The sequence below is a fragment of the Thunnus thynnus genome, chromosome 7, assembly GCF_963924715.1.
Source record: "Thunnus thynnus chromosome 7, fThuThy2.1, whole genome shotgun sequence".
Taxonomy (NCBI): domain Eukaryota; kingdom Metazoa; phylum Chordata; class Actinopteri; order Scombriformes; family Scombridae; genus Thunnus; species Thunnus thynnus.
The window spans coordinates 33,796,766-33,809,751 of NC_089523.1; the positions used below are offsets into that span (position 1 = coordinate 33,796,766).

Consider the following 12,986-nt stretch of genomic DNA (forward strand, 5'->3'; position numbering starts at 1 on the left):
TTATGATGTAATTTTCACAGGGTGGTCGTCTTTAATATTAATTCATATTTTTACTTCTAAAACTGCAACAAATTAAAGTTGTATTTGATTTATATGAACTCACAGAGTCACTGAAGTAAAATACAATAGAACAAAATCAACAACACTAATGTGAGTTCAGACTGAAAGTGAAGCAAAGTTTCCTTTCACCTCATTTTACACAGTCAAGTGCAAATTTGAACCCATTCGACACCACTTACATCTTCGCATTGGTTTCATATGGAATTGTAAATTTCTAAAATTTGCTTCACTTTCAGTCAGTAACACCAGTGTTTACAACAGCGATTCCAGAAAGTCAGATATCTGTTTTCCTGATGTTTCTTCTTATAGAGAGTTATTCAGTCGTCACATATCAAACTCACAGTTTACACTAGTAGACATAAAACTTGAACTACAGGTACAGTCACATTCTTTGATGTGCATGCAGGTGAGCATTTGGCTTATCATTACTGACCTGACAAGGTATCAAAATTGGATGATGTTATCAAGAGGAATTATAAGAGCACTGCTTAGCCACATTTCCTCTTTCACTTCTCATGAAGTGAACAACTTGTTGAGAGGTGAAAGTGAGAAGTTTCTAGCACATGCAGATGGCACATTTGCTACATGTGTATCCTATGCGGATGCGTAAAGCATGAATTGACCTTAAGTATGAAGTTACTGCTAGCAACTTAGTAACTTAGCATAAAGACTGGAAACAGGTGGAAACAGCTGGCCTGGCTCCGTCTAAAGAACCTCTAAAACTCACTAAGTAACACGTCATATCTTGTCTGTACAAAAACTGAAGTGCGAACACGAAAATTTGCAGCTGCTAAGAGAAATAGTCCAGCAAATGACCTCCCATAAAAAGGCAAATTTTCATGTTTACAGATTACTGACACCACTAAAAATAGGAGAATTTGAGAGGTGATTTAGAGGTCTGGACCCAGGATTATTTAAGTCAAAACAAAATAGGAGAGAGAGAAGGTGTGTTTTTAAATGTAAAGCCACTGTAGACATAGTGTTGGAAACATCTTTCATCGAATAAGTAGTCAAATACAAGCTGGTCGACCTTTATGGGAATGCTTATGTAACACTGCAGGAGTTTAATCTTAGGGGTGGGACATGGGCACCGCAACCCTCTGCCTTTGGTTCCTTTTCCAGCCAATGTTCCAGGAAATACCCCTCCCACGTTGCTCGTCATCCCTTATCACCAGATTCTGCCCCAGGTGTAGGAAAAGGAGCGCACCTAAACTTCACTGGCCTGGTGGGTTGGTCAAATTGCTATGATTGGCTGGATGGCCATTCATTAATCTAACATGACCAACAGGTTTTCATATATTCAGTTTCGTGTTATCTACCTCTGGTGTGTGGATAGGGCCAGGTAACTTTCAAAAGTAAGTGCATGCTATCTGTCCTAGTACAGTTCATCAGGATCAACGTGCCACAACTGCTTACAGTTTCCTCTGAGGTGAAGCGTTTTGGAAGAAACATGGACCAGCAGCGTTTGTTTGAGCTCTGGTTCTGTCTGCTGTCCGTGTGTTTCCTGGTCTGGCACGGTCAGGCCCAGGTCCCTGAGCCAGCACAGTGCCTCGTCTCCGGGATCTACAACCTGATCCAACCAAAGGTGGAGGGTGAGGATGAGGGGCAGTGCTGGAGGGATTGCGCTGCAGAGCCCAACTGCCACATGGCGTTGATAGTCATACCACTCCGTGACAAAAAGCAGTGCCTGCTGGTCAACTGTCTGAACCAGACCAGATACTCGTACACCCGACATCCCAGCACAGAGATCAGGGTTTACCCCAAGAGCACCATTGATGATGGTAGGATGGATTCATATTTTCTGTTTTATTCTGGTCAGGGCTGCACCAAAAAACTGACTTAACAAATCATCTGTCAGAGTCAAACTTTAGTCTCTTATTATTTAGAGAGCTAGCCACAGGCATGTGTGTGTCTTTCTTTGGTTTTTATGTTCTTTTGGTTTCCTGTGTTGCACTTCTGTTCAGCGCTTTTGGTCATTTGATTTTGCTCTTTCACGTTAATTTGAGTTGTTTCTCGGAAAAACTATTTGATTATTGGTTAGCTTGTAGTTCTGTGTTCCTAGGTTAATTTATTCAGAGACAGTTTAGGTTAATGCTGGGTTGTTGAGTGGTGTTTTCTGGCTTTAGGTTTGCTCTGTTTCCCTTGTGTGTTCTTCACTCCTGTGTTCATGTGCTCCACACAAGGGCAGGCCTGGCCAGTCGGACTAGAGCATCTAACTAGGGGTGACTGGGTACCAAAGTTCAGAAAACAACTTTTGGTCAATCTGCTTTCTCGTTTAAAGTGGTGAGGAAGTGGAATTCCATACCCACGAATATCCTCCTAAGACCTGGCAATTCATTTTTGTCCTCTGTGGGGAACATGGCACTGAGGCCTATTTTAAATACCATGCATATAGCCTGTTTGAGTCCCAATGTACTGTGAAGAGTACATCCTGGGCTTTCCAGTGATGTAACACAAAAGGGGGTGTGGCCACCAGGTCACATTGTCTGCCACTGAAAAATGGCGGGAATCACAGCAAGCACCTTCTATGGTTGTAAGGGAGGTAAATGATCAAATTTATACAAATATCACATTTGTATTGTTGATAATGCTTTTGTTTTTTATGTATGAAAGCCTTAACTATATTATTCCTAAGATTTCAGAGGTGTATGTTAATTTTAAGCCTTTTAAAATACACTTTTTAGTCCATGTCCTTTGTAGGGGACTGGGACTTGCTTCAGCCATTTTGCATATTTAAGGAAACAGAGCACTGAGTGAGGCAGAAAGGATTCTGATGACAATCATTGAGGGAGAGTCGGACATTGAGCTGTCAGGAGATGAGGAGGAAGGTCGCCAGGCAGTAGAACAGGATATTGAAAGCTCAGAGGAGGACTCATCAGCTGATGAGGAGAGAGAAAATGATGATACCCAACGGCCATTTTGGATCAAAAGTGACAAATAAGCTAGGGCTCTGAAGTTTAGTCAGTTCATTAATACAGGGTCAAGGGGGGGAAAACAGGCTATTTATCTTGTACACACGCATGCACACAGACACATTTATATTGGTTTTATATTGTTTTAAATGAGAAAGAGTGTAATAGAAATGGATATCAAATGAGATCTTACCAATACCAAACCGATGGCTTTGAATGTATTTTTTGCTTCAAAGGAGACCTGATGTCCCCTACAAGGGACATGTGATAAAAAATAAAAAAATAATATTTTTGAGAAATATGAGAAATCTTTGTGACATGTTTCTTACGTCTCAATTACTTGAATGATGCAAAAGACATCAAAATATAAAAGCCTTTTTTCTTCCAGGTCTCAGGATGATATTAGAGACTCTGGAAGCTTTGCAGGGGTTTAAAACCAGCCTCAAGCTTTGGCTAAGTTAGCACAAAAGTATCACCACCAATCCTTACCTTGTATTTATTGTATTTGTCATGCTGATTATATTTATTATTGTATACTGATGGCGTCTTATGTTTTGTGTTGTTTTATGTAGTGTAATTGTTGTTCTGTGGTTGTTTTTTGTCTAACTGCCTAGGGACAACAGATGTAAATTAGCTACTAGCTAACTCTGGTGCAATTACTTTTAATTGTGCATTGTCCCTGTAAAAATAAACAATAATTTAAAAAAAGAAGCTATCTCACATACTGTCAAACAGACTTCTATGAAATATTTGAATATATTTTGAAAATTCAGGACCTGAATTTTTGAGAACATCCTCCTTCAATGTTTCTGACAGAGATGAAACTTACCTGCTATTAAATATCTCTGTTCCACAGATCAAAGATACTATTTAATGACAGATGCATATGGACGAGCTGATGAGACGCGTAAGTACAAAGCTGCTTTCATTCACATATTAACATTATAAACCAGCTGGTACTTGTTGCCTTTCCAGCTTTTCCTGAAGGACCAAAAACTTATTTGTACCTAAAAGTACAAATTGAGAATTGTGCACACAACTTAACAGAACATCATGTCAATCAATATTTTAACATGTTTAAGGGATGTCAAAGATATCACAAACAAGCAAATCCCAAAGTGCATCCATGGATCAAAACTATACTGCTATAAATACAAACAGCTTGCTGAGACTGGATTGACCACGAATCTGGTCTGAGATACGTGAATATACTTCAGATTTTTCCCATTAAACAAAATTATCACCTTTGATATTAAATATTGTTTTACGTTATGTACTATTATTGTGCGCAAATTATTTTTTCTCTCAATACACCTGCTGAGCTCAGAATGTACCGTCCTGTATGAAATGATGAAAAAATGTCTTCTGGGCAGAATTGACCTTTAGCTAAAACCCTCCCCAAACAATAACAAGTCACAGCAGGTGTGTCAGTGTTTTTATTTGTGGTGTACAAGAGAGATAACTGTATACAAAGGGTTTATTGTCATTGTGTCCAAGTTTTTCCAAAAACAAAAAGTGTAAGGAATGGATTAAAACAGTGTTTATCTTCTGTAACATTAGCAGCTGATGCTAGCATGTTCAGCTAACGAGCTAACTGTCTACAGTAGTAACCCAGTGTTACTTCCAAGTCCAAGGAGAACATCGATAGTTATCAACATTAGTTTGTGTGATTACGGGTTACATAAAAAAGGCTCATTCTGGACTTGAACATCCACTGTGTGAAAGCCGGTCCTGGCTGGATACTATCAGAGTTCAGGCTAACGTTAACAGCTGTCATTCACTGAATTTAAACTCCAGCTAAACTTGTTTTCTAAGATATTGTTGTGTTCACCAAACACATTGGTCCTCACCCTCTTTTTCTCCTGTAAAAGTTACATCTACATTAACTGTTGATGATGATGATTGTTGTTAGACTTGTTAGCTATAGCCTCAGTCTTGTAGCATGATATTATGTAGGTAGCCATCAAATGCAAATTTAATACCCCAAGCTCTTGTTGTGAAACAAATCAGCAGGACACATTGACAGTGAGCTGGAGACGGCTAACACGTGAAGCTAATGTTCGCTTAATTACCAAGCTAACTACAGCTAACTGTTGACTGTTGTCATTTCAGTAAAATCAGCGATTGTTAGCTAGAAATGAGGCTGCTTTTGTTTACTTATGTCTAAAATCAAGGACACAGTGTTTGTAAAATTACTATACATTTGATGCTAAACTCACCACTGTTAATGTGGTGTATATGTGCTGTATGACAACTGGAAGGGTTAGCAACAGTAATTACAGCAAATGGTCAATTACATTTCCCCCCCAAACTGACTATATGAATGCATATCTGCAAATGAATGTAAGCCAAAAAAGAAATGTTTGCTTAGTTAATTAGGCACGAGAAAATAATTGATGTCATGTCTCCTCCCACCAGTTCATTGTTCAGAGTTCATGAATTGTAGCAGCTGCCAGTCGGGGATTCCCAGATTCTTCTACAACAGGACCAGTTACAGGTGTGAGCGCTTCCACGCTGGCTGTGGGTCCAATAGAAACTCATTTGAAACCCAGGAAGGTTGTGAAGCCCTCTGCAATAAAAAGTGTAAGAAACCTCTTAAATATTTCCACATGGAGCATCATCAGATAGATCTGAGCGTCATGCAGTTAACTGACTTCAGTGCGAGTTTTAGTTCAAAATAATTGAAACTTGACAAGAGTCGAATTCAATTAAAGGATAACGTTAACGTTTAGGGGAAATAATTGTCTTTCTTTTCTGAGTGAGATGAGAGGATCAATATCATCTCCTGTCTGTGTGTTAATGCTCTGTCAATGTAAATGGTATGGACAGTAGGAGAGATTGGACGATGAGTTTGATGTTTATTTACCTTGCATGAAAGACTTTGGCTGACATGAGGCATCCATGTCTGTTTGCTTTTTCAGACACTTCAGTATTTTTTATCTGTAGTCGGAAATATCAGAGCTTTCAGAAAAATTGCAGTTTCCTGTTAACGTTAATTACTAGTCAGAAACTGGTCACTACAGTGACTCCCATTTGACATGAATGTGGCGTAAGTACGAAGTTGGAGTAAGGACATGAGTGGCTTAGTTTAGCATAAAGACTAGGGGGAGGGGAAACTGCTAGCCTGGCTCGGTCCAAAGTTCAAAATTAACTAAAGCTCAATAATTAACATGTTGTATGTTGTTTGTTTAAAGGATAATTCTGGCTACTAACACAGTAACAAGTATTGTGTGTGTATCCAAAGCCTGATATAGCTGCTTCCTCCGTTGTTGTCCAAAAACTATTAAAAACATGTCAGTGAACCACATCGCTGCACTGGGTGTCATGTTCCTTCATCATGAAGAGTTTGGTCATGTTAGTTTGTTTAGAAACAAAAAAAATACAAAAACAGTTTGGGAGTTACAGAACTATTAACCCACAGACATGAGATGGGTGTCGATCTGAATATCACAGCGAGTACAGCAGCTTCATCAGGAACAGGAGGTTGGACCAAAACACGTAACCTGCTGGTAAGACAAAGCTGTCTTAAAATATCAAAGATGATGATGTCGCCTATCATTTGACAAGCAGTCTCTATGTAACCACAACACTGAACATAACAACACAGAAGTCCACAGTTAATGTTAACTAACGTTAGCCGAGCCTGACAAGACGCTGATGTCAACCATTCACCAGACACCGCACCACCGCTGTTTTGATGTCAAATCATAGTCAATATCATCATCTTTCATATCTTAATACAGCTTCGTCTTGTCTTATCTGCAGATTACTTGTTTTGGTCCAACCTTCCGTTACTGATGAAGCTGCTGTAGACGCTGCTGCCGCCTCCACCATTGCTGTTTATGTTGAGAAGCTTAGCTTAGATGTTCCGGACAGCTACACTCCTGCTAGATATTGAAATTTGGAACCGAATAATAAGGCATTTTTTGATACTCAATAGTCAGTGCCATAAAAGTATCAAAGTTCGGTACCCAGCCCTACGCGTGACTCCATCATGGAGGGAAACTGCAGCCCTTTCTGTCTGCTAATGAATTTATTTCCTCCATCCTTTTCCTGCATCAGTTCGTTGTTATCGGCCCATGCAGTATGGAGCAGGCAGCTCAAACATTTCCATGTTCTTCTACAACATGAAGAGCCAGAGCTGTGAGAGATTTAACTTCAGCGGCTACGGGTCCAAAGGGAACATCTTTCAGACTGAGGAAGAGTGTGAGAACCTCTGTGGTGACATTAAAGGTAAGTCCACCTTAAATTATTACTTTTACCTTGTAGTAATAATCACATAGATTCTTGTTGGTGTATTACTTTAACCAGATCGGTTCGGGGGCGACTTCTTTGTATTTATTTATCATATGCTTGCAGTTCAAGCTTTTTCTTACATAAATGGACACTTTTGCATTTTTATAAATACTCAACATTATTACTGATTATTTGACAGCCAAGTATAAAAACAACTAATTAATTAATTAATAGTTAATTGATATCCTTTTTACTCAGAATGAGAAGGTAACAGCTTTTGTAACAGACCTTTGTATCTAACATTAGAATTTTAATGTGTTAGCAAAGTGTGGAAAAAACAGTAAGCTCCAACTTAACGCTAACATTAAACAGCTAATTTAGCGAATTAGCAAAAATGCAAGCTCTTGCAAATAGTGAGGATTTCTTGAATTTGTGTTAATTATTGCAATATATACAAATGTACAAGTTTGACCCATCTTTACATTTGAAAGCAGTAAAAACACCCTAAAGGCATTTCTTTTAGTCTGACTTTTCCTAAAGTGAACCAGAATATACAAATGTATGAATTTTTTAATCTTTGTGCAGCTGATACACATTTTTCTACAAACAAATGTGCAAATTTGATGCATATTTATTCAAAAATCACCATTAAAACATGTATTCTGCTTTGTGCTAAACATAGCACAAAAAGCAAGGAAATTTGTGTTTGGTAGATTATTTCTTTGTTGTAACAATGATTCTTGGCAATAAATCTTATACTGTTGGAAAGCCTTTTTATTTCCCTTTTAAATGGAGCCACATTTGTAAGGAACATGCATTTGTGGGATGAGCAGGAGAGCTGAGTATGTGGGTTGTGCCCATGAAAATTTGCCAAATCTTCTCTGCCAATGCCAAACAGCTTATTCTGCCATTGACTCTTGTTTGGTGTTTGGTTGATTGGATGATTGAAGATCGAAGAAAAAAGACATATTGGCAATTTAACAATTTATTTATTTAACAAACAGGAGCCTCAGTAGTGTGTGGAAGAACCATACACAGCCACAACAGCCTGGCACCTCCTCCTCATGCTGGTCACCAGCCTGGTCACACTCTGCTGTGGGATGGCGTCCCATTCTTCAACCAGCATTTGTTGCAAGTCAGCCAACGTGGTTGTGTTGGTCACTCGAACAGCACGCCCAAGCTGATCCCACAAGTGTTCAATGGAGTTGAGGTCAGGACTGCTGGCAGGCCATTCCATCCTCTCCACTCCCAAATTCTAGAGGTAGTCTCTGATAAACCCCACAAACTGACAAATGCTGGTTGACGAATGGGATGCCATCCCGCAGCAAAGAGTCAATGGCAGAATAAGCTGTTTGGCATTGGCAGAGAAGGTTTGGCATATTTTTCATGGGCACAACCCACATACTCAGCTCTCCTGCTCATCCCACAAATGCATGTTCCTTACAAATGCGGCACCATTTTAAAGGGAAACAAACAGGTTTTCCAACGGTATAAGATTTATTGCCAAGAAGCATCGTTACAACAAAGAAATAATCTACCAAACACAAATTTCCTTACTTTTTGTGCTATGTTTATATACCGTGCACATCAATGTTACCGGACATTATCTTGACTTGTATTTCATCAACTGTACAATACTAATTGATATCATTCACTTTTAAAACCAGCTACTACAACAACCCGACCTGCTGTGACTACAGGTAATAAACTTGTTTCCTACATTGTCTTTATTCTATAACTATCTCATCAACTCTGAAATTAACAATTAACATTATTAACTCTTTAAAAGATACTACAGTCAGATACTACTTATCTTGTTTTCGCATTAACTGTAAAAGATTAATAAACATTTTTCATATTTCAACATTTTTTAGCAGGTATTTCACCTCCTGTAACCAGCATCACTGCAGGTATTATATTTACTATGTTTGCACTTCACTTCCATGTTCACCATTCTTTATATACAATTTACAAATTTGTATTTCTTGGTATTCATTATTGATTGATTTGGCAGACTTTACTAATGTGACTCTAAACTTTCCTCAGTATCTTTGTATATATATATATATATATATATATATATATATATGTGTGTGTGTGTGTGTGTGTGTGTGTGTGTAAGCATGAATTTACATTTTTATATGATAACCTGCTGATATTTGCTTCTTTCTTTAATAATTGAAATCATTAATTTTGATTTAAGCCAGCTGCTACAATGAGTAACTATTAATGAACTATATGAATAACTATTTAATTAATTCTACAATGAAAATTAACATTTTTAACTCTTTAACAGACACTACAGCTGCTGTTCCTACAGAGAAAACAGGTAATTATATTTACTGAACATTATTTATTTACTGAACATTACTTGCATTTCATCATCTGGTCAAAATTAAGTAATATAATTAATTTTTTAAACCAGCTACTACAACCAGACGACCTGCTGTGACTAAAGGTAATAAAAGTGTTTCCTGCATTGTCTTCATTTTATAACTATCTCATCAACTCTGAAATTACAATTATAATTAACGTTACAGAGAAGAAAAGTAATTATATTTACTGAACATTATCTTTACTTGTATTTCATCAACTGGTCAATGCTAATTAATAATAATTAATTTTTAAAACCAGCTACTACAACCAGACAACCTACTGTGAAAACTGAAGACAAGGACGGTAATTATATTTACTGAACATTATTTAATATTATATTATAATATACATAATATTACTTGTATTTGCATTCATTAAAATAACATACAATATAATATTAAAATATTATTAAACATTGTTCATTTTTAGCAGGTATTCGTCCTCCTGTAATCAGTGTAATTACAGATATGATCTTTACTCTCTTTACACTTCACTTAAATTTTTATCTTTCTTTATATACAATTTAAAAATCATTATTCCTGAGGATCAAGGTTAGAGGCTAAAAGTATGTGGATACATCATACATATAGTGTTTCACACGAGTCTCACATACATGCAGCACTATAAATTATGATTTTGATTTAAACAATGTAAAGTATCATTATTAAATCATTAATACAAGAAGGATGGAAACGAGGATGACAATTGATCAAACAAAGTGATATTTATTATTTCCACCTCAAATGGAAAGAGCCCTGACTGTTCATTGTCTTTCATAGATCACACTGCCTGATCTTCATCTTCTTCCTCTCTTTCAGGTTTCTTCTTTGTTGTGGTGGTTATTCTGGCAGTTATTGTGTTCAGTTGCCAGATGTATTGCAACCACAAGCATCCATCTTCTGGCAGGTAAAGTTGAAAGGTCGTTACATAACGGACCTGTACTGATATGTATCATATCCAGGAAGTATTAGCAGCCATGTGATCGCAAACAAAAGCCCTCACCTTCTCCAGCATATTCTGCTTATTTTATGTTACCAAACTAACTGCCAGTGATCAAACTGGAAGCATTACAACATTAAATTCAATTCTCACCTGAGAACTGTGTGAAACTGTTTTGTTGTTAGACCCTGCAGGTGACTGACATTTTCCCCTCTGGGCTACCATACAGTAGCTGTAACTGTTTCTGAGACCGTTCAGTATGTATAAACCTGTATACTAGACTTGACTACTGAGACCGTTCATTACGTATAGTCAGTATATTAGACTCGACTCCACTGCTGAGACTGATACCAGCTCGTACAGACTCGCTGCCCCCAACACATCCTGTACATGATCTAATCCTGTTCATGTACCAGAGTCAGACACAGTTTCTTAGCATGTTAGCTTGTTAGCCTGTGGATACTTGACTGTCAGAGGACTTTGGAGATACTCTCTGCTGCAGTTTGGTAGATACAATAGTTAAGACTACTTTAGTGCCTGTTAATAATTGTTTTGTTTTATTCTCTGCAGGTCATTTATTATTTTGTCAGGATACAAATACGAGTCACTGTTTTTCTTTATTTACTGTAAAAAAAAAAAAAAAATCTAGTATGCTAAAATTTAGCATACAGCCTAATAATTTGAGAGGATATTGAAGCATAAATGTATTTACTACCACTTAATACATACACATCTGGTTAGAGTGTCCTGTATTATAGTGGCCTAACAGGTGTGCAACACCCTGTACTAGAAAACTTAAAATACTCAATATATTTAGAAGCCCGTCCTCAGGTGTACTAAGACACCTCAAACCTCTTAGCATTAGCAGTATTAACCCCTCGTGTCCACTGGATTCAGCCGCTCATGTTCTGGTTTGCAACATCTCCATTACAGTTAAAGTTTCCTCTGGAAAAGTTTCAGAAACACCTTATACCTTATGTCTTTACTTGACTGGTTTCAAGGGAACAGTTCAACATTTTGGGAGAGGACATTAGGGGTGATATCTGGCCTCAGCGCTGACTAACATAAATAAAAACAAACAAAATCACAGATGTGTTGCAGTGTTTTATATGTTTACTCAAATAATCCTGTATTTTTCTTTCTTTCTCTCCAGCTACAGAAGAGTCGGGGTGAAGGCAGCAGAAAAAATAATGAAAAAGTCACCAGTATGAAAAAAAAAACATGTAAAATTAAACGTGGACCTAAGTAAATAGGGAAACAAATGTGGAAACAAATTTGTCATTACATAAAACAAACAAATGCATGCAAATCGAATATTTATTTAACATGATTGTGGCAACATTTACATTTATTTAATGTACATGTAAATATCCCCCCATGTCCCTTTTGGACCACCATACTGATGGCTTTTTTCATGCAACTTCTTTATTTTGTAAGAAAATACCATTCTTTGAATAAAAAACATTCAAGTAAAAGCAAAGTGACGGGTTCATTTTTCTTAAAAACTACAAACATGTACACAAAATTGCCAAAAATGTTTCTTCAACCTCTGAAATGAAGGCATTAATGGAAGAAGGTACAAGTGCTGTAAAGGACAATACTTCAGTAAGTCGAAAAGTTAACTTTTAGTACAAAGAAAAGCTTTTTGCTTGCAGTTCAAACAGACAGGAAACAGTTGGATGTTTGATGTTTAATACATGAAAACTCTGTCAGAAAGCACAGCTTCACATTTCATATGATGGAGGCGCTGGTGAACTCAAAATCTGTCATCACATTTTATTGGAGGGAAATCTTATACAAGTTACACCCTGTGAGACAGATTTCAACTCTGACATAGTGTATGAAGAGGAAAGAGGCGTTTATATACAAGAAAAATACATGAAAATGCATTTCTGGCACAAATTCAGCCTGTAACAAATATCTGAGAAATGAAAGAACATCACAGAAAAGACTTTTTTTACTTTGATGGACACTTTAACAAACTCAGATTTACCCAGATTTAGGAGACGTTGCAGTGCAGACGTGCTGCAGCCTCAATCTGCATCAACTGATTTAATAAAACCATTTGCACATTACAGGTTTAAGCTCAGGTTTGGTTTCTTTGTGTTTATTGAGTCCGTATTTCAGTGTTGTTAGTTACAAAATAAAAAATAATAATGGGCCTTCAGACCAATGGAATGGCACTGTGAGTGATGTCTGGAATGAGGGGAACTAAGGACGTTTCCATGGATGACCATGGCAGGTTTGTGCCAGCAAGTACATTCTGCACCTGCACTCTCTTGACATCGGCCACTTGTGGCTCAGGGTCCACTGCTTGGACATCCTCTGGCTGTAGTTCCTCCTCCTCCTCCTCGGGCTTCTTGGCTGGGGGTTGTTCCGTCTTTGCTGCAGGTTTGGAACGACCAGCTTGAACTGGATGGTTTCAAGCAGCCTCCAAATCTGGAAAGTCCACACCTTTGGCTG

General features: G+C 37.6%; 1 protein-coding gene across 2 annotated transcripts; it reads left to right on the plus strand.

The window, feature by feature from the left end:
* The first annotated feature begins 3,398 nt into the window (after positions 1–3,398).
* Positions 3,399–12,100, plus strand: LOC137186588 (fused toxin protein-like). 2 transcript variants are annotated; one of them, XM_067595631.1, is made up of 10 exons: positions 3,399–3,879; positions 5,391–5,555; positions 7,035–7,205; positions 8,876–8,908; positions 9,086–9,118; positions 9,505–9,537; positions 9,634–9,666; positions 9,843–9,887; positions 10,403–10,490; positions 11,677–12,100. In XM_067595631.1, exons 1-10 carry the CDS (start codon positions 3,846–3,848, stop codon positions 11,732–11,734), a joined length of 693 nt encoding a protein of 230 aa, XP_067451732.1. In that variant the 5' UTR covers positions 3,399–3,845; the 3' UTR covers positions 11,735–12,100. The 2 variants fall into 2 exon arrangements, with proteins under 2 accessions (XP_067451732.1, XP_067451731.1); XM_067595630.1 differs by having other exon boundaries at positions 3,401–3,879; positions 9,083–9,118.
* The last annotated feature ends 886 nt before the right edge of the window (positions 12,101–12,986 follow it).